At 31.7% G+C, this 23,881-nt stretch overlaps 1 protein-coding gene across 1 annotated transcript; it reads left to right on the top strand.

The window, feature by feature from the left end:
• The first annotated feature begins 916 nt into the window (after positions 1 to 916).
• On the top strand, positions 917 to 22,318 carry LOC127738154 (receptor-type tyrosine-protein phosphatase T-like). The gene is made up of 4 exons (XM_052249299.1): positions 917 to 1,013; positions 18,974 to 19,071; positions 20,286 to 20,431; positions 22,141 to 22,318. Exons 1-4 carry the CDS (start codon positions 917 to 919, stop codon positions 22,316 to 22,318), a joined length of 519 nt encoding a protein of 172 aa, XP_052105259.1.
• Positions 22,319 to 23,881: the final 1,563 nt, after the last annotated feature.

Genomic DNA, 23,881 nt, shown 5'->3' with positions numbered 1-23,881 from the left:
ATTCGATGACAAGTATGCTTTTCTTGTATTGCAGTACCCTCAATTCGAAACCACACTTAATCAAATTTCAATAACATTTTATAAATCGGTCATGTTGGTGCATCCGAAGAATTTTCAGAATGTACCTTCACTGGGAACTCTAAAACAAAATTTAAATAAGCAAGGACAAAAAAAAAATTAAGGAATATGTTAGGAGCTTTTCTTACCAAAAAATTGTTACCTTAAAGGAATAATTTAATCCATCTACTGTCAACTCTACCTGAGGGAGTTGGAACCGTAGTTTCCTAATATTTTTTTTATTTTTTTCAACGGAAACTTTATAAAAATTTTTATAAATTATCTCAATGGTAAGCACTCACCATTGAACCATCGGGGACCAGGAGTTAACAAATAGAGGTATTGACTCAGTACCTGATAACAAAATTATAAAGCTTGTGCAACCGAAGTGCATTTCTGGATTTTCTTTCATTAGGAATGCTCAAATCTTCAAAAAATGTAAAGCCAATGATGTAGATATACTAAAATACTTCAGGAGTTTTATGACACAAAATCCACTTACCACAATGCGTGATATCACACTTTTTGTAAATTTACAGACCGGAGGACTTTTCTGGTATCTTAAGATCTAAGACTTCGAAAACATATCTCTTTCAAATGAGACACAGACACAAAATATAGGTCAATCAATTCACCTACGAATGTTTTTGTTAACCGTTAAACCCTTTAAATCAATACGACAGAAAGGTTGGTTTTGTAATCAGTTTATCATTCTTTATTTGGAAGGAAATGAGAGACAAAAACACACTGCAGTTCATATCTATATAATATGAAAATAGCAATTGTTTTCATTCCCTTATTCAAATGCTTTTGCTACTTTTCAGGATGTGAAAATGGGTATTTCGGTGACAACTGTACAATGACGTGTTATTGTTTGACTACACCATGCAATACAATTTCAGGAAAATGTCCACCTGGAGGATGCGAGAAAGGATGGCATGGCGAATCATGTGAAGGTAGAAAAATAAGCCGAATGATATGTTCTGGTTGTAACAGTTAGGATATCTCAATTCATTCCAAATAAATGACTCAATAACAACATGAAAACATTTATATTTAAAATCAAATTGAAACATAAATGACATTTCTACAAAAATATCAGGAAATACTAATAATGAGTGGTTAATTACTCAATAAACTCATCATTGATGCAACCAATTATTTCACATTGCTTTAGTTGTTGTAAAAATATCCATAGTGAAACTCCCGTGGGTATCTTCATTACCATTAGACAAACCATGCATTTAAAGTATGGAAAACATGTTAAAAGCAAAAAAACCCAAAAGTAATGATATATTTAGGATATATATTTCTTAAATAGTTGATATTTAGGGCTGGTGTACCTCCCCATCGCTATATACCTGCAATGTAACAAATTCATTATTGTTCATAACCCTAAATCCATAAAAACGCAAAACATTAATTCCGGTAAATATTAAAATTACTGAAGAGGAATTATTACCGAAATGATTCTATATTACTCATGTTGGTGACATCACAATGAAGCCATCAAACATAGCTGCCACCGTTTCTAAAATAGAAATAGGACTAGTAGTTCAATACAAAAGGGATAAATCAAATCCTTTCTTGGCACATTTGCTTTTTATAAATGTGACATGTATGATAATCTTTTAGAACAATCGTGAATAACTTGAACAGTCCCCAAACAATATTGCCATCGTTACTAAGAAAGTAAATCGGTTATACAATTCAATAAAACGTTCTAAAGCATTTTCTAATGGTCAACTACTACCAAATTATGGCTACTAATATATTCATTATAGCCTTTTATATTTTTGGAAGGCAGAATCAAATACAAAGTTGAGAAGTTATTGGAGAGCATCCTGCAACCACGGATGCAACTGTGACAATTTAACAAACTTTTCACTGCAAATCATGTAATAATCCATACACTACATATTCTCGCAAAATGAACCAATTTGATGTTATTAAGGAATTATGAATAATGAACTCACAAACACGAGCATAGCCATCAAATTTCCAGAAAGAATAATTAGTCAAAAGAAATTTCATAGCAAATGTGCTTAAAGTATTTTATCTAGGATGGAACTCAAAATTATGTTTGATGACCTTTATCGACCTTTAAATGAAGCTGCCACCTCTATACAAAAGAGCGCATTTTACATGAAATGTAAAAATAAATCATGATAGTCGGAATGCTACCAAGTTTTGGGTGAAACATTCTTTATGTTTTTCTTAAGAGTTATGATTTATAATCAATTTACCATTAAACATGTTAAACATGTCATGTTAAACGTGGCCACTAAAATTGGAAAATCTAACCAAAAACACCAATATGAAAAACTAATTTAAAAAAAGAGCCATTTGCTAATAAACTTTATATAGATGCTAACATTCATGACAACCGACGACTATTTTAGATTGTAAACTGCTATCAAACTTTAGTATTTCAGTTTCCTTACAATCTTTTTTTAAATCTAACTAGTGACTTTTCAGTGGCATTCGAACAAAGCTACGAAACTGGCGTTCAAAATTTTAATCTAGTATCTATGATGAGTTTATTTACTTGTACACATCAACATCATACTGGATTGTCTGAAAAGCTACTGAACAGTACTGAATTGACTGCTAGCGAATTTTCGAAACAATACTGAATTTACCGGGGTGGATAAGTCTGAAAATTAAATGAAAGACCGAACATGGCTGACTAATTTATTGTTCAGACTTTTCAGAGGATGTTAAGATCAAACTGCTCGTTAAGACTAAAATTGATTTACTAGTGTATCTCGACTTAAATCTAAAAATTGCCGATGACAGTCGGTTGATAACTAAAGTTTACTACAGAATAGATTATTTCAATTTTAATAAGTTTATTTTCCATAATTGTTAACGTCTACTTCAAACCGATTTTTACAGCAATGTTTTGATATTTTGAGGTGAAATTGCACACACTTCATGCAAGTACAACAATTTGACAAAATCTGTCACAATATATAAATTGGGTCCATTTTCGGTAACATTAAAGTAAGAAGCAATAGTGACCACCAGGTGCTGCTCACAATGTTTTACATCTCCTTGACATGGATCGAATCAAAGTTTGCATTCGAATTTGTAGGTTTTTTTTTGTTGCCATTTCTGTTGCAACGCTTTACCGAGTTGGTCAAATGATTTAGTTTGGGGTTGGCGTTGGTGGACGTGTCTTTCAAGTTCGTCCAAAAGATTATCTATATCGACCAAATGCGAGAACTTGGGAGGGTCATTGCAATTCTTTAATGTTGTGTTAAAAAATGTAGGGTTACCATTGCTCTATTTTGCTGAAACATCCCCCTATGTTTGGTAAATATTATTGAGTATATGTGGTTGCAAAAAATTGTTTCTATAACGTTGAGTCGTAATATTTCCTTGGTAAAGCACTAGATTGTTTTCTTCGATTGATTTTTATTGCTGCCAACATCATAACGCTTCCATCGCATTTAACTCCATGTACCCAGATAGGAACTAAACGCTCATTTTGATGCCTGTATCCGGGTGTTCGTTCGTCACATCTTGGAAGAAAAAAACGTGTCCCATAGCTGAACAAAATTCGCACCGACGCCGCAAAACAAAACAATTTCTGTATATCTGATTCACAAATTGTCCACCGTAATGTCTTCTTGGTCAAATGTCGCGATGGAGAAGCCTGTTACGAACTGTCTTAGTTTAATTTCTCTGTAAACCTGGGATAGGAGCAACCATGGTTATAGCATTGATTGTTTGATTACGGAACACTCGAATATACCATTATTTAGCTGTAGTGATGCGTGGTTTTCACTACTATGACGATCTTAAGCTGTTTGATTAAAAATTGTGCTCTGATAACCGTTAAACTGTCCGGTGTCTTATGTTTAGATTGTCCATCATGAAGACGGCCGATGACTTAACGCACGTGATATCGCAACATCGACTTTTCACAGAAGCAAAATGATAACTGCCTGTTGAACACCCAAGTCATATACGCGAAAGTTTCACGAGTGATTTAACCTGAGGAAAACTTTTTTTTCCCCATTGTAACTGAAACTTGAAAAATCCAATTGGCATGTTGGCATTTAGTTACTGAAATGTTCTTTTATGTCATATTCATTTAGCTATTTATTTTAAAGATAAAACGGACTTATTAATAAGTGTTTAATTTTTAAGCAGAGTATATATAATCGCATTTAACATGTTTGGAAATAACATGAAGTTGCAACAATGAGCTTGGAACTGGTGAAATTTCACGAACTCTACGTTAACCCATAGGTTTGTCTTTTGCTTTTGTTACATTGTATGTCTGTGTATTTTCTTTCGGTAGCAGTATTGCCTTTATTTTGACCAGTCTTTTTCTTTTCAAACTTATATATTTGGTTATGTTTAAGGATTAGAAAATTTACATGTACTGGACTGTCACCAGCTATTTCTGATCATCAGATGAAGTTATAGGTATCATACAATGCGTGTCCTTATTTGAAAAGGAACTTTTTACCCTTTCGTGTCATATAAGATCACACAGATTTTTTTTGTGATTTGTGTTTCTCAATATTCAGTTATCTTTGTAAATGATGTAGGTTTTTGTGTACTTTTGCTTCTTGTTTGCCATTTTTGTGTCCACCAACGGTTGTCCCTTTCTCCTTCCCGTATTAGGTTAAGGTTTTTTTCCATGATGTAGTCACACCAACAAGAAAGTTGTTACACATGTAAACTATGAACATTTTATAAATATATCCCAAACTGCGGTTTGACTAAAATTGCACGGTTAACTGAAATTGAAAATTTGATACTATTGATTCATTTATTCTCGTGGGCACCAATTTTCGTAGAAAAAGAATGAATTTTGTTTTTGTAAATATTAAAGTTCCTAGTTTGCCGAAGTCTTCATCAAAGCCTATAGACGTTCAAATTTAAATTTGTGATCCACATTTACACACAAAATCCACGGAAATCGGTATAACAATAAATTCACAGTAGTGTGAAATCTGTACTTTTTCAGAAAGTTTTTGGTCAAGAAAGTTTAGCAACAACTAAAAACTTAGTACACATTCATTATGATGTGAACTTTTTAAAAGTATATACCAAATCTGTTTATTTAAAAAGATATATTCTCATTTTTTGGAGATTAGATTAGCGTGACTAGTGTAAACCAAAAACTCTTTTTACCCAATAGAAAGAACCCCTCTATCTCAAAGAATAATACTTCATGCATATGGCAATATTCACATATCGCTCACCCTTATCCTATATAGCGAATCTTGCCCGAACGATTTCCTCAAATTAGCGATCACCATCGTTTAATGGTCATTTTGAAACCCACCAAAACGTTTTCCCTATATTTAAACTAGTTTAAGCGGTAACCTTGAGAACGCGATCACTTATTTCCCAAAGAAATCGGCGTTCCGACTGTTAGTAATGGCGATTTTAAACAATCAAATAACACATGACGGGATATGTGTACATGTATTATTATAATGAGATTTAATTAGGCATTTAAGGATAAAAAATGTCCTTATCATTATATATCAAATTTCGCGGACATCATTAAAAAAAATTCTTATCAAAATTGTTACTGGAAATGGTTTTCCTTCAATTCTTTACTGAATGTGGTAAAACCCAAGAAAACTGTAGTACATAACACATGCAATGGAAGTAAAACCTGAAAAAAAATCGAATGCCTTTTTCTCCAGCATTTGTTTTATAAAGTTGTCAACAAAGGCTAATAATTTTCAAATTGGATGCAAAAAGGGGATTTCAATTGCTAATTAAAGTGTTAGATTATAATGTACATAACACATTGAAAACTGTGTAAACAAACGTGGTTGATTTCTTTGATATTATAATGCAAATAAAGATAAATACAAAATGTGCAATACAAAATTTTAATTTCATTATAAGGTTCTGGTCATTTTTTCTCTGATATGTAGTGTTATAAAATAGTCAATTGTAAGATGGATGAAGAATTGATTAGCCATTTCTCAAGATATTCACCCAAACAAATAACAAACTATTTAAGTAAATTTTCGTCACATGAATTTTATTTGGTTATTAATTATAAACATTGTTTGATATAACCTAAAATTCAATCCATTCCGTTGTACTTTACATAGTATTTGACAATGTCTGAATACGGAACCTCGTTTAAGAGTTCACTTTTTTGAGAGGTCGACTTTGATATTTCCCTTGAGTGACTGCTTAATATAGGTTAGACTCTGTATTACATTAACCATAGATTAATCATAAGATTATTGTATCCCCACAATCAAAATAATAAATGACAAAGAAATAAATAATCACTTAGCATAGCTTTTGAATATGGAGTAACAAAAAGATAAGCACAAAGATGAATTGATTTATAAATATAATTGGTATCATTGTATGCATCAATTGTTTTATGTAAATTAACGAATTTTGGTCATTGATATTTTAATATTTATTTAAGAGAGAATTGCATTGCAAACTGACGAACCGTCTAATACAGCCATAATAGGTGGTAGTGCTGCTACTGTCATGTTCATTGTAATAATAGTGGTGGTGGCATTTATCATTTACAAGTAAGTTATATTTATATGCAAACATTGGATATACAAATATTATTGTTAGTATATTAAATAACAATATTCTTTTTTTATACCTCCTCCAAGGAGTAATATTATGCGTATAGCTTTGAAAAGTGTTATTTTTGACTATTGTCTACATGCCAATTAATGTTGATTTGTTAAAGATGTCGACCGAATGGTTTCGTCAAACATCAACGAATGGTTGTTGGTCTTGTTTTCATAAGTATATAATTAAAATTACTAATAAAGAAAAATGTGCATTTCATTATAAGTCACATCTGTCCTATTTTCTTATGTATATATATTAGTTATTTACATTCTTATGTCTGGCTATATAGTTGACAGATAGTTTCAACATACCTTCCTGAGACATTAATTTATAAATGTATCAACCACAGGATTATTTATAATTCTTCATAAAATTGTAGAACTCCTTCAACAAATCTAACCACAATTTAACAAGTGGACAAGAAAACGCTTCTCCAATTTTTCCGACATGAGAACTTATTCTTTTTTGTTCTACAAATATTTAAAAAGATAGTACTTCCTTGTTTTAATTAACTTTTGCAGTTCCCAATCAAAATCATTGATGATGGGTGTGTTTAACTACCCTGACTGGATATAAAGCCCTCGCACGGTCGGTAGATCCTTGAAATAAATTTCTCAGAAACATTGCACACCCATTAAATTATGTTCCTCCTAAACATTTGTTTCACGCATAAGGAGGGTTTATCCCTATTTTTTTTTATAAAATTTATAAAAAAGATTAATCGTTCAACAGTTTAAATAAGTAATAAAAGGTAGAACTAACAAAGCCAGAATTTTGCCCACTCATTGCAGTTTGTTTATAGCTATTAGTTACTGTGAGTACTATTAGATCGGTGGACATCATCCAAAAAACTTACTTATCAATATTTTTTCTGGAAATCGACTTTCGTAGCCTTCATATCTTTACATAATGTGGTAACACTACGAAAAAAGAAATACATTACGCATGCTACGGATGTTAAACCGGACGAAACTCGAACAAATTGTTCTCCAGCATGTGTTTTAAACGTGTCATAAATGGTCGAAGAAACCAAATAATTTTCAATTAGTGCCTAAAACATTTAAATTATGAACATGTACCTCCTAATTAAAGTGCTTTAAAGATTTGTTTTACAGAATCGCATGAGAATCAAAATTAAGACGAAAGGTTTAATAATATATGTAAAGTTAATTATTTTATTATAAGTTATTTTTTTTTTATTTAAAGTCCAACCAAGTGATTTGCTTGATGCATTCAGTTGTTTATGAAATGTTTTCTTTAGCTTATATTGCTTAAGATTTTCTGTCTGATTCAGACAAATCGCTATAATTTTTGATCATCATTAATTTTGATCATTATTTGCAGGCGCCGATTGAGAGCAAAAAAAAGAAGATATTTTCACAGGACAAACTCAAGTGTTAAAACGACTCTGGGTAAGCAAAATTATCGCTTGGCATTTTCTTATTTACATTTGCTGATTTTATTCTCTCATTACATTTATAAGTCAACTTGAACTTTAAGTGGTAATATCTGTTGATAAGCATTATCAATGTCATAAGCAAAACTACGGCTTACACAAGTTAAGTAGTAACCGATTAACTGCCCGAGCACCAGTGTTCACCGAAAAGTTTGGTTTTATTTTCAAAGAGGGATACTTGTTGTTAGTACAACAGTTGTTTGTATTTTCTTTTGTAATTATTACAGAAAAGTGCGCAAAACTAAGATTTTTTTTTCACACTGCCCGCGAAAATGCTCGTATAGTGCGCAAAACTAAGTTTTTTTTCACACTGCCCGCGAAAATGCTCGTATTTCCTTCTTTATGTCTATTTAATTTAATTTCTTTTTGGGGGGATTTTTTAATATTCAGTGAAGAGAAAAAAGAATACTTGTGTTGACCTTTTTGTCAATTTTTGTAATGTTTAATATAAGACGTTAGCCATCGGTCATAATGTTTTATGAAGCCTGCGAGTGCCACTTTACACATTTATGATTGGTTCTGTAAGGCGTGATACTTCCCGAGTATCTAAGTTTATCCCCATCTCGTGATACAAAACTGTCGGCTGCTCTTTCGTTTCTCGTGTTGTCTGTCTTTCTTGTCTATTTTTTTTTTATTTTCATGTTTTCATGCTTTTGTATTTTAATCCAAATATTTTCATGCGAAGGCTACCGGGGTGAATATGTTTGAACTTTGTTCGCCGACCTGTTTTATGCCAATTGTTATGTAATGCATATATCTTTTGATTTGATATGTTGCTTATGTAATATCATACAACGTTACAGATGGAGTTTGCTGATATTGTGGCATATGTGAATACAGAATTGATTGGAAATCTCAGATATCTTCAACTGTTCTGTATCCATTAGTAAGCTATGTGCTAAACAATCATATCTGCAGAAGTTACGGATCCAGTTTCTTTTTAAATCAAGCTGAACCAATTCTGCTGAAATTGGGGCACTTGACAGTATAAACATTGTTTTAGAATATTTTTTTTCCGCACTTTTTCTGTAGTTGCTGAATCAATTGATAATAGTTTTGTACATGTATAAGTCATGGCATAAAAGTGCTGAAATATGAGATTTTCAAATAATTTTAAAATTCCAAAGACCACACCTTCAACAAAATTCGCTGAATTTTGGTATACAGTTATACCACTAGAAATAATAACTGGTATTCAGTTATATTATTAAAAGTTGTCGGTCGAGTTTGATTTTCATACAGATGGATGAATCTAGTAATTACAGATCTAATTTGAATTTCGATTTTGATGAATTTATTTGGCTTGAAAATTGTGGCCTTTTTGAATTATGAATTTCTTCAAAATCTCAGTTTTTACGCACTTTGTTCTTCTGTATAGAGCAATTAATTAGATAGTTGATATCTTTAAAATAATACATTTAAGAATTGACGTCAAGTGACGGATATTATTGTATTAATGTAACATTGCTTTTGTAAAATTATCTTTTTTATACAGGAAAATCACGGTATTCCATTGCAACCATTGTAATAAATAGTTTAAAAAATTGATTAAGTAGTTGCATATCAAGTTTGAGATTTATTCCAGTTGTACAATTTTGGCAAAGGATAAGTCCAAGGACATATTTATGTGAATTTTGCCGACTTTGTGACCCTCTGAAATAGAAAAATGTTTTAAATCAACGGTTTTCTGCACTAAAGTCTTGTTTCTGTCATACTTAAGGTATTGGTCAGATGTTCGGTGAACTGTTATATCATAAAAGGTTACAGATTAGGTATTAGTTTCGTTCCATTTGAGTGATTTTTTCTTATTAATTGTCCAATTGAAATAGAAAAGTGCTTTAAATCTTACTATTCCGCACTTTATGTCTGTTATGTGTAAATCAATAGTTTATATATTTGGTATATGGATCATTAGAAGTTACAGATTACAAGTTTGGTTTTTTTTCAAAGAGGGATACTTGTTGTTAGTACAACAATTTAAGATTCATTTATGCATGATTATTGTAGAAACTGTAGCCCTAACAAACAACAACAAAATTGACATTGGCGTCTGCAATTAAGTTTGGCAAATAGTATTTGGCAAAATCTGCATCTTTGATTAAACAAATCTAATTCAATATTCATTGAAAAAGTGAAATCGCTACTGAATCCGTAAAAATGTAATGCTAGCTATTCATAAATGTACATACATCCATTATAATTAGTACAACCGATATCCTTTTGATTTGTTTTTGTCACATACAAGATTAAAACAAAAAATGTATTTTCACATTTCTGTTGTAAATCAATAAGATTAGAAAAATGTAATGATGTTCTTGAGATATTTTTAAATATTTTCTCAAGATACAAAGAAGGAAACCAATAATGAAAATGGACAAGCTAATGTGAATAGAACTGCAATGTCAGATACGGTAGATGTAACTCTTTCACTGGGACATAGAAATGATTCTGAAGCACATATCGTTAAAAACGACGATTCAAATGTGTATTATAATGTACCAAGTGAGCACGATGTTTCTAAATACTAGATACTAATTAGAGATCTGAAAGAAGCTATAAAACAGAAACAGAGAGACGATTGTTTCAAAACAGAGTATGAGGTAAGTTATGTACATATATAGTTTGTAGTAACACTGATATATATCATTCAATGTTGTTCTACATTTAAAACATATGATTTATTCAAGATCAGTACAACCTTAATCGCTGTTCCTTTTTCTGAGTGTTCTCTTATGAGCATGTAGTGTTTGGTTTTTCATGAATTGACTCACCGAACATATTGTTTACAATCGTTGTTTTTTTTATTGAGAAGCGGTATACAAAGAAAATTGTCAATAATGCTGGCAAATTAAGTGTACTGAAATTTATATAATGTCTACAATATAATCACTTCATATTTTCAATTTGTAGATCTTACCTCGAGGGCTTGTTTATGCACATGTTGAAGGTTCAAAAGAAGAGAATAAAGTAAAAAATCGTTTTTTCACAACATGGCCTTGTATGTATAAACTGTATAGGTTAATGCAACTTGTATACCAAATATGTTTTATTCCATTGTACCACAATCAGACATAATGAAACAACTCAGATCTCAAGTTTGAAATTAATGACCGCAGTATTACAATACATGTTACATGTAGCATTAAATATTTTATCTCTGACTCTTTTAATATAAAACTAAGGAGATGTGGTATGATTGCTAATAAGTACAAATGACGTGGATGTAACAATTAAAGGACACCGAACGGTCTTTAACAATTAGAAAAATATATCGAGTAGTCAGATAAAAAAGGCCCCGCTATGAAAAATGTTCAAACGACCTAATTTTTAACAATTCGATTTGCGAAAAACAAATATGATAAACACGAACCAACAACAACCATCGAATTACAGGCAAATAAGTTGGTACAGGCACAGTTAACCTGGGATAGTGGTGTTACAACATAACATAAAAACTTTTAAAATCAGCTTTAAATGGCTTATTTCAATAGATCGGTACAAACAACAACTAACATTAAAACAATAGACAACAAGCACCGACATAGAAGTACTCTCAGTTACTGAAAGCTAGTTCAAATCCAATTCCGGAAATACATAAATTATGTTCTCACAAACTGCAATATCCTTCAGTACACATCCAATGAACTTCGTTAAAAACGTAATAAACAGTCGGGGAAACGGATGCCCTTGTGTAATACCAAAATATAAGTAAACAGTATCGACTGGATGTAGGATCGTGATAACTCATACTTGTACATATATTAAGTTATTTTTATTGACCACAAAACATAGTAAAAGTTAAAAGAGTACTATATGTCATAAACGTTACTACTAGAGCAATTTAAATCCTAGTAAGAATCGGCTTTACATTAACATTACACCAGCCTTTCTGGAATACTAGGTGACTTCATAATATTTAGTTATATTTAATTTTTCAAAAATACAATCAATGATTGTAACAATAAAAACAATATTTGAACATTTTTACTACGTTGTTAAATTTATAACCTTTTAGAGTACATGTATTCAAAGGATTAATGAGCTTACATGGATAGTATCTAAACTAGTTGTCTCTATAAAAAACATTACCTTAAATAATAGGATGTGATTACTTGTTTTTAATGATAATTCTATAGTTACAGCCAATTTCAAAACCAATTCATGTGTATCTATGAAATAACTTAGTAAAAGTTACAATGATTGTGTGGTAGCGAAATCCCTGACTTAAAAATTTACCGGTTATACATACATTACGTTCATTGAAATCTAAAACGTTGATACAAATACGGAAAGAGCGAACAAAAGAAATATGCACACCATGATAAGAAAAATGAGAAAAGCCAATTGTACCTTAATTCGGCTGAAAATGATAAACAGAACACTGTATTTTATATGCTGTTTATGTGGAATTCAGTACCAATAATATCAAAATCATGATGTCAATGGAAAATCACGTTTAATATGTCTCATTAAAATAATCACCAGTGTGACAAACCAAGATAAATGTATTCTGGGTCTTTTATAAAAAAATTTAATTAAACCGAAGTAAGTCATGCTTCTCTTTTGATGAGTTAATTTCAGAATCAAAACCAACTACAGAAAATATCCGTTTAACCATAATTTTGATGAAAAAGTTATCAGGATAAAAAAAAAAGTATACAAAGCACTGCAAGGTAAATTCAACCAACGGAACGAATGGAAACCAAATAATCTTATCTATGTTTACAGGCTCTATAAACAAAATCACTGTGGAAAAAAAGATGTGATATCCCTTTGTTGATGAGAATTATAATGGATTAACAGACGCTCTACATGTATTAATAATTTCAATCATTCTTAGTGGCCTTATGTTGATTACGATGGCAAATATGTTCTCATTACAAACAGTTGGATATTTGTTTGGCATCTCTTAAAACAAATCGACAAGTGATCAGTGTGGAACATGTCATAAATAATACTTTGAGAACAAAAAGTCAACTGGAAAAGCTTTTTTCTTTTGGGTATATTTTCTAATGTCCCATATCCTTGAAATAAAAGGTGGACTAAGTAAAGCTGTATATGAGTCATTCAATGCAGACCATTCTTAAGATTACAAACTTAGTGCTAACAAAGGTGCATACAATTTTATTGTGATACTGTATTAGATCATATTAAATAAATCCGGAGGTCATATTTTCATGTTGTTCTTTGAAAATAATATACCCGCTTTAAGTCTCAATTAAATTGGTAAAAAACATTAAAGCAATAAATGTATTTTCACCACACCCACATGCATTGTGTATTGTGTATACATATAGCTACCCAACATTGGCAGTACAAAGTTTGCAGTTATATGATTTCAATTTCGAAATCGGTTAAATTAATAGAGAATATCATATGGCTTTTTCAATATCACATCCGTATCAACCCAAGACACCAATATAATCCCAAGAGCTCTGCTCGAGGGATTATATTGGTTGAGGGTTGATACGGTCTGTGATATTGAAAACGCCATATCATATACACTTTATTATATACATATACCTCACGTAGATGTTTTTTATGTGACATGACGTCATACAGATAAGGAGGTTTGAAATGACGTCATACAGATTATAGGTTGGACATGCCGTCATACAGATTAGGGGTTTGATAAAGCCTTTGCACTGCAATCGATGACGTGACGTCATACAGATTAAAGGTGTGATAAAGCCTTTGCAACCGTGCTGATATCGATATCATCACGGGTGGCTGATACAGCACGATTGCCAATGATTGTATTACACATACAATTCATCTGTATTTACTACTAAGTATATACTAAAGGAATTTATCTCATTCATACATAATTCTGATTTCTTGTTCAAGTTTGCCTTTACTTTTGGGTCTTGTTGGTTTTGTTTTCTCTTCGACGTTTTTATTCAGTATTATACTTCCAATTATTTATTCCTAGAGCATCAATGTGAGACATTACTTCAAAGTCCTTGTTGAAATGCGCATCTGTACATGTTGTGATAAAATCGGTATTGTTAATACAATTCATACCACTGGGCCGATACCTTTGCTGGATTGACTGTTAGTCCTCACGGGTAGCAAAAATCCCAGTATACATATACTTCGATACTGGCAAGAAAATACGGATATTGTTCTATAAAAATTTGCTGCTATAAAATTTTGAAATATTTTAAGCAAAGGAATGTATCCGTCGCATGCATAGCCTTGATTTCTTGTCCGGGTCTGGCTTTACTTTTGGTTCTTTTTGGTTTTGTTTGGAACCTTCTATGGTATTATACGTAAACGTGGTGTTTTGTTAGAGGGTTTACGTTTAAACCATTTCGATTTTCAATTTCAGTATTTGTATGTGCAATGTTTATTTCATATTAAAATACATTGCATTTGAAATCACAAAACAGACAATATTAATGTAAGCCAATTCAAGTTAACAGTTAAGTGGTTTTATTTTAAATGTTTTAAATATGTTACATATATCTATATATACATGTAATCGTAGGTTTGAACGTTGTTTTCAATTTAGACTTGTATATATACATGTATATATTTGTAGATGATCATTCACGAGTTGTTTTAAAAGGAGATACGAAGCATGATTATATAAATGCGAGCTAGATTGATGTAAGTTTATTTGTTTTTGTACTATGGTCTAATTTTTCTTTACCTGCGTCGTCAACGACTGAAGCAGGTCTAGTAATTGCTCTCGACTCTATATGTAAGACCGTCCGTTCGTCTGCCAGAAAGACCTTGAGTATACTGCTTTACAAAGTTTTCTTGTCTTTTATTCCACTAAGGGAAAGACTTTATATTTGGCGTGCAGGTTGATAATGTTGTGTTGTAGTGTGAATGCAATTTTACGTCCGTCGTCCAGGCACCTCCTGTTTGCCAATCGTTTGACTTTTTACAGCATACATTGAATGGGTTCGTTTTAAATGTTGAGGACTTAGCTTAGTATATATATGCATGCGTTGGTTTAATAATGTTCTTAACAGTATAATCACCAGAATCTTTTCATACATGCATGACTTTAAGTAAGTGGAATAGAGATCTGTTTGTATCAGAAATAGTTGTGGTAAAAACAACGCAATCCCTGATGATTGAAAACGTAAGAAAACACTTTATAAAATACTTAAATGGATGTAACGATCTTTAAAAACAATACATGTAAATCCATATTCTGGACGATAACATTGTGATGTCAAATGAATAATGAACACAACTGTGTTCAAGACTTAACACGATGCGCAAGGATTTAAAACGTTTCAGTTCACAATATTGAAATCTAACAGGAACGCAGATCACCTTACCGACCCGACCAGTCTTTGTTTTAACCTCTAAATGCCGCTTGAATTGCAGAACATAAAATTCAGAAGGGGAATTAAAACAACTAATAAAGAACGCAAGAAAACACCGTGTATAGAGGAAGAGACGAAAAAACAAAAACATCTCATTGAAAATCAGATCATACGAGTCCCGTTATAACGGAATGTGAATTCAGTTCGTCTAAGGAGGTAAACAATTCCTACACCGCTAGCGCTGGTGACACCATCGTGTTCTTTATGAGATTTTAAAAAATGATTTATATGTAATTAACGAAGTATTTGATTATGTCTATGACAAATTCAGCTTACCTGTACTTTTAAATTCCTTGTTTATTACAATTTCAGAACTATGAAAAGGAAAAGGCTTACATAGCATCACAAGGTGCGTAATTTTTTTTTAAGTACTTGCTAAAAATTAAATTTATGAGATAACCAAATTTAGGAGACGACACGCACATCTGGCATACAAAATTATAATCCTTGTATCTTTGATGAGTTCTTTTTTGGGGGCTAAATAATACACACACGTGATGCCCTTTACACAAATAAACTCTGGCCTTTGTTAGTCTTTTATGTTTTTTTATTCTAGTTTATTTACATGTTTCGGAGTTTAGTGTGACGTCCATTTTCGCTGAACTAGTACACATTTTGGTTTAAGGGGCCAGCTGAAGCCCACCTCCGGATGCGGGCTTTTCTCGCTGAGTTGACGACCCATTGGTGTCCTTGGGCTGTTTTTTGCTCTTTAGTCGGGTTGTTGTCTCTTTGACACATTCCCCATTTCCATTCTCCGTTTTATCATCATAGATACCAGGATTAACATTTTGCACGCACAACACGCGTTTCGTCTATCTAATAAGTTATAAAGGCCAAAAAAAGTACGAACTTTAATTATTACAGAAACATATCTTAGGATGATATATAAAATAACACACTTCTACAGATTTGAGGCAAATATCAAAATCATTTGACAAGTTTAAAACAGCGTCAAACAATGAATGATTTAATTTCAAACTTATATAATTAGTTTTAGATGTTTCGAAATTAACTTAATGTATGGTCAAGTTTATTATATACTTTTTCTTGTGATCTTATAATAGGAATCAAGAGCGATTGAATAGTTCGATGCAAAAAAAGGCGGGGGGGGGGGGGGGGGGGGGGGGGGGGGATGGGGGGATGGGGGGGGGGGAGCATAATCACCCGAGCTCGAGCTGCTAGAAATAGCATTGGGTGAAGCGATGTGAAAACTGATTTTATGCATCCGCCACTAGGGGACCAACGTTTGAGTTTAAGGTTTAGTGCAAATGCTAAACGGATCTTAAACAACTTACAAAACATGTAAAGCAACTTATGTTGAAATATTTACACCCGACATTCAGTGTGAATACTTAGTAAAATATATGTCAGAGTCAGCTGTAAACATAAATAATAGTTGCAACTCAATTGTTTTTCTTATACAAGAAATGTTGTATTTTCTAGCCAAGAATGTGTTCATGCTAGTAGCCAGCGACTCTTTCACGAAAAAGTCTTTCGATTAAAATTGATCGGGCGTCAAACTGAAATGAGTTTTTTCTGCATTACATTTTTTATGGAAACAGTCGCAGAGTTTTTTCTTGTCTTCCGTTTTATTTGTTTTAACGCAGCAAAACCCGTCAAACTGACATTTGCGATATCGTCGCTTATATATTTATATCATGGCATTTCCTTGAAAGTTATGTACACATCGTGTTATCTCTGTATACACTGCAATAATGATTCCATAAACTTTAACCTACCCCATGCATCAATATGAGATGTTGATTTAATTTACAAACACTAGACGATTTTTGAGGTATAGCACTATATACGTTCCTGTCAATATAGTACTTCCATGATGTATGCAATTAAATGGTTTCATGATGAAAACATATACCATATCCTTAAGTATTTTTCTTTTCTGCTTCGCGAAAGTGGTACAAAATTAACAAAACAATATACAATTTGTATGCCCCCGCAGTAGGCAACGAGTGCATTAAGTGTTACCCTTGACCGTCCGCCAGTCTTTCCGTCCGTCCATCCCATTTTCGTTTCAGCACTCTAACTTAAGGTTGCCTTGTAATTTTATGAAACTCATACACAATGCTAAAGAACCAAAACTCGGAGACAGAGTTCGAATTTAGGCGGTGAGTCATTTACTGTTCTAGAGTTTTACCGCATTTTAACTTGGAAATTTGCAAATCTTGAACGGGGGCAATTGTATCCTCAGACACATTATTCCTTTATTTAAACTAGGGAAGGTAATATTGATGTCTAAATGTGGTGATATTTGTTTTTAAATTGGTGATATTGCGAGGAGCGAAAACAATGCCTTTTTATCTTATTTTTTTTTCTTTCTTTCTTAATCATGTTTATAGTATGCAACAAGATCTATTTTTTAAATTACACAACTCATATAAGATAACCTATGGGGTGGTAGCAGCTTCAAAACTAGCTAGGTTTCATGTGCTTTGAAATGCGAGTGAAAAAGCATGACAAAACAAAGTTTTTACTAACGCAGTCAGAGATGGTTTTGGTTTGTTCAATTTTACCTTAAGAAGCTTAACTATGGTAAATGGATGCATGATCATGATGATGTCACCAATCTCTACTCTGATTGGACACAATTACGGAATTGAATAAAAACAAACTTTAAAAGATATATGGTAAAACAAACGGAAAACATAACGGACATCAAATCACACTTAAAAATGAAATTATCAAGATAAATAAAATCAATTCAGGTAAAGGAAGTGTCATTATTACAACCAGCTTATATCTAATGCTTGTCAATAAGGCTATTAATAGCTCCAGTGCTATAAATCTATCTAATCGACTTTGTATACTTGCAATTGCAATATAAAACCCCCAAGGAGTAATCATAATCTCAAAGAGTACAAAATATTGTACTTGAAATGACGAATGTTAAAATACATAAATCGCAAATGTAATTACTTGTCAAAAGCTGAATTATATAGATCATCCCTCTTTGGCGTCCGTCCGACCTCGTCATACACACCGAAATAGTTTGTATCTCTAATTGTTAAAGTTGTTCTCGACATATAGTTTTAATGGACATTTATTCATGTTTCTAAACTGTCTCAAGTTTGTTTTGCATTACTGATCGTAACCTAATAATTACTCATGTTTATGTCTATTTCAGAGCTAGATACTTCTTTATCTTTGAGAAAATACCTATATATACGTTTAGTTAAATACCAGTATATTTTAAATTCTTTAGAGAAAAGGGCATATACTTAACTTTCAGAATCGTCAGGCTTTAGCCATCAGATTGCGTGCAATGTTTTAATTATGATAAAAAAAAAAACCTGATATATAGTTGTGGTTTGTTGTAATCATTATGCTCACAACTGAATACATGTACGTCAAATATTTTTTTTTAATTTAGTACTTGTTTGAATTACTTTGACAGTTTTCACACACAAGTTAGACTTTTTGAGTAATTGTTAGTTGACCTTTTACTGAAGCAATATCTTGTGAACTAGTATATTCATGTTTTGATTTTCTAAATGTTGAGGTCCCAAAAAGGTAACAGTGAGAGATTTTTGGCATATGATTTGGCAGGAAAATGTTGGGAAAATAGTGATGGTTACACCACTTGAAGAAAATCGAAGGGTAAAGAATAAAACTTACAATACGTTCAACACATTATCACTTAGTCTAGAAGTAATGGTAAATAATATGTTAGTTTTATTGAATCTTGATATAGCTGCATTTGCCTAAATATTTCTGAAATAAAGATAGGTAGTCGACGTTTTATTTCTTTTACAAATAACTTTACACATATTATAATGAGACAACTGTTAAGCATACATTATGATATAACATAAAAATCAAACATTTTTTTACTAATGCTTACAAATGTAACTAATATTTATACATTTCTTTCAGATAAAATGTCAAGCATATGTCCAAAGAGGATATATAGACGTTTAGTTAATATTTCATTATTTTAATTTTCCACATGTTTATCAATAGATGGTAAATTTATATAAAAATTGTACATTATATATGGCTTTGTCGGGAGGTTATCACTAAATTGCAAATACATATAACAATGTATAAGTAACAATAATCGGGCATTGCAAGAAACGAAAACAATTCTACTTGGTGGTAGGGTATTTGCTGATTTTTGCCCATTAGGTATGGTGATACTTACGCATATATGTTTGAGTAATTAAAATTATCAAAAGATCAAAATTGATTTATTTTATTTATGAGAAAGAGATTTGTATCAAATTTATATTGATAGCAGGTTATAGTGTCAAAGGCTCCGACACGAGGCTGGACCCTGAAATATAGTTATAATTTCAATAACAATTTCAAACCATGTTTCGAGTATACAACGAACATTAAACAATACAAATCCATTCGTAAAGCTGTCCACAAAAGTCTGATGTGACCTGTGTGGCTACATATCTATTATATCGCCAACCCAATACGAATATTTATTCTAAGGGTCTTACTACTAGACAGAAGAAGTCCGCGAAGCCATGTTCTCTGTCGGAGCATTTCATATCGCTTGGAAAAAATAGGCTTAAAACTATTGAAAAGTATAACATATTTTATGTAACACAAATCACTTCGATAAGGAACTTGCTGGTCTCTTTTTTGACTATAAATGAGGTTTTTCTCTTCCGTATATTCTGTCAATTTTGGATTCCAGTTTTGGTTATGACCAACGCTGATTACAAATGAATGTACTAAATAGTTCAAATTGTCGTGTATTGTTATTGAAAATAGTAACATTCGTTAATTTTTTATAAACTTCATGCCGCGTAACAGTTAATATCGTTTACAGTCCTAATAACTGTATTTTCTAATTTAAGAATGCGGAAGAAAGAAAGCTTCACCATTTCCATTTCACTCAGTGGCCAGATCATGGTGTTCCAGATAGCACCAAACTAGTCAACTATTACAGGAAAGTAAAAATTCAAAAGTGTGATCAAAATGGACCAATGATTGTACACTGCAGGTATGATAGTGGTAGAAATTAGAAAGATATAGGTATAGATGGTTTGAACGTTTCTGATAAAGATAAATTGGGATAAAAGCTTCGGTGCATCAAATTGTTTTAAAGTGTTATTTTCATTAACTAAAAATGATTTGTACAACTGCTGGTGGTCTGCTAGTCCCCGAGAGTATTGTAAGCTCTGTAATATAATTGAAACGTATCAAACTGTTCATAATCTATCGAAAACGAATGAGACTATAAACCAGTAAAAGTCTGAAATGGACAGAAGACCTAGTCTTGACAATCCTAGAAATATTCTTAATCGATTTCTCTCATTTCTTTTCTATTTATAGTCTATGTGATACAAGATTTTATTTCCTTGGCTAGAAATTTGACTAAGAGGTACATATGTAATAAACTTTTTTTTAATAAACCATGCAAGAAGTTTACTTAGCATCCAATAGCTTGGCCATGGGAGAAATAATTTTAAAAGAATTTAGATTCAATAAAAACATTTAAAAGGGAGATAACCCATGTCATAGTAAAAAACAAGTAAGATAAGTGGTAGTTTGGGAAATCTATTATAGTTATGCATTCAAGATTGATAAAGTAGAGGTTTATTGGTCGAGTAAGGTCCATATTTTTGTAGTCCAATTAAGAATGGTCAAGTACAAATCAGTACAGTCGAGTACAACAAGTGCCAATTTTTTTTGTAGTGTTACGTTTTAAAACTAAGACATGTCTTCTCCAGTACACACAATATACTCAGCATTGAACATTTGAAGAAAGAAAAAATCCGATAGATCAAAATTCTCATCATCAATATTTGAAATCGAACAAAGAAAGTTTTTTCAAAAATAAGCTTTATCCATGACCTAGTTTGTCAGGTTTAAATAACCGCCAATTTTTCGAAGTGTGATCGAAGAACGATCATTTAACTATATATGTATTGGTTTACAATACGTTTGTTAATGTTCTCGAAGAATTGTTGCTTTGATTTGTTTATTTTATCACGTTGATTTTTAAATTTGATATCCGCATTTTTTGTTTTTATCCATGAAAAAAAAACGTTGTACTCTTTCCCGAATTTGCGATTCATATCATACATGTTCTTCAAATTAAAACAAGCAAATTACATCTTCATGATCAGTCTCAGCGATTAGACTATTCCAGTGTGTGCTATGCAGTTTTGTTACATAAGTAAGTAATCCACCTTTATAATTCCACACAGTAATGAAATGATTGTTTCTGTTTATAGCCACACTCTTACCTTATAAACTCCGCTGTGATTAATCATTCAGACGTGTAGGTAGTACTTCTGTACAGAAAAACATTATAACATACCATTTTTAAATTCTCTGTTGATAAATTTAGAAATAGTTCTGATAATACACTAAGCTTCCAATTGAATCAGGAAGTTGACATTTAATAGATATTACTTTTCTTTTTATGTCCCTCTTGGTTATTTATCTTACGTATTTACCCTCGGCTATCAAATTTTATGTTTGAGGTTTCTTGATGAAGGTAACAAATAAATGTTATATGACTCGCTGGAAAAATTCAGACATATAAAATTTTGATTCATTTATCTGATAGACATATACACACGGTACACATAAGCGTAAAAACCTTTTTTTTTGTTGGTACTTTTTACATACACATTCATAATCTGTCAGGTAAAACTTTAATCTGTTTTAACATAGTTACCAATTACTCTATTAATTCTTAAGCGCTGGAATTGGAAGAACAGGCACATTTATAGCTATAGACGCATTATACGAACATGGAAATAAAGTTGGTTATGTAAATGTTATGGAATATATAAAGATGATGAGGAAAGACAGAATGAATATGGTTCAAACATATGTAGGTAACATTGTTTTGTTTAGAGAAAGAGCTTTACCCTAGTTTGGATGAAACTCTTAAAGCCTGTATTGTTAATATTTCGCTCTTGATTTGTTTTATGCTTGTACCTTTATCATTTGCATTATTCAGTTAGGCATGTACTGAACAAATGATTTTAAAAATGAAACAAAATACAACAGACTTCAAAGTGATCAAATAAGCACTTCAATGTTGTTGTTGTTGTTTTTTGTTTTTTGTTTTTTTTGTTTTTTTTTTTTTTTTTGGATTGTCATATAGAACCTTTCAAGCATTACCCCTTGTCTAGTCTATATTGCTTCATTTTTTAAATATTAAGGTTTAATATGTTGTTCTGTCAGCTCATTGATTCAGTGCAATTGAATACTACATGCATGTGGTATAGTTGAGATTCATATCACATATGTGGGCTTTGCCAAATTATTCATTTGTTTTATTCTCTGATGTATCATTTGATTTAAGTGTACATTGTTTAAGACGAAAAGCATTTAAAATTTGACAAATCAAGATTGGCTACTGGTTGCCCAATTTTTCTAAAATTGAAAATAAAACAATTAGCTTTTAAAAAGTTATTTCAATAAATAATGTATTTTGTTTGTTTGAGCTATCACAGCACCTTATAACGAGGTAATACAAGTTGCAAAATTAAGGTATGAGATTACTAAAGCCGACTTTTTCCAAGACTTTTGGTCTTGAATTGCAATCTTACTTTCTATACACATGAGGCCATGAAACTTAGCATTTCTCAAAAAAAAAACACCAATCAAAAGAAACAGTTAGTTTCTTGACAGGGTTTGACATATTAAAAATGCAATAACCTACAACACAAGATAACTTTGCAGTGACTTCTGTTGGCATCATATCATAAAAAATCGTTCAAGAAAAACAATCGTTTGTTTTGCAAAACAGAAAGAAAAAGCCCAGAAAAAGATAGGAAATTTCTAAAATCAATTATTGGAAGCTTAAACAAAGACGATCTGGAAACTGTAAATACTCTCGCAAATGCAGACAAAGCGTTTATTATCCGATTAACAATCATTTCAAATTATAAGACTGGAAATTGTGATGATTTTTTTAAACTGAATTTTAACGTGTTGTGATTGAGTTTACAATGACTTTCTATTGAACACCTTATCGATAGGAATCGGAGTATATGCACATTTGAACTGATGAAAGAACATACTGTAAGAGGTGCGGTGTGAAACATATAAAGAACAAAGTCATATTTGAATGACGTAAAATAAAACAAATAGACACTTACATGAAGACTAAACAATGGGTTCAATATTTTGAAAAGGCTCATTAAGAACAATATATGGCGTTGTTAAACATATCAGAGGAGGTTTTGCTGCGAAACCAATTGACAGTCTGATACTTGAAATATAAATATCAGCAACATTTATCACATGTCAGCTAGTATAATGAAACAAAATACAAGACAAAAAAATATCAACTCAAGATGACTTTCCATTGCAGAAGCTACCTTAAAAATTCAACTGTCAAAAACACTAGGTTATCATAGCATCTGATTCAGATCTCAGTAATTACTAAACTTTCCCCTGATATAGTTCAATAACGCTGTAACTATAA

This window comes from Mytilus californianus, unplaced genomic scaffold (assembly GCF_021869535.1).
Source record: "Mytilus californianus isolate M0D057914Y unplaced genomic scaffold, xbMytCali1.0.p SCAF_1, whole genome shotgun sequence".
NCBI lineage: Eukaryota > Metazoa > Mollusca > Bivalvia > Mytilida > Mytilidae > Mytilus > Mytilus californianus.
This window is presented reverse-complemented; position numbering and strand designations above follow the sequence as displayed.

What these genes read in the sequence shown, in the direction of transcription:
- LOC127738154 (XM_052249299.1), top strand. Translation starts at nt 917, where the DNA reads ATGACGTGTTATTGTTTGACTACACCATGCAATACAATTTCAGGAAAA. An exon ending in CACTTGAAGAAAATCGAAGG is followed by an intron (nt 19,072 to 20,285) that starts GTAAAGAATAAA and finishes TTCTAATTTAAG; the next exon opens with AATGCGGAAGAAAGAAAGCT. An exon ending in CCAATGATTGTACACTGCAG is followed by an intron (nt 20,432 to 22,140) that starts GTATGATAGTGG and finishes TTAATTCTTAAG; the next exon opens with CGCTGGAATTGGAAGAACAG.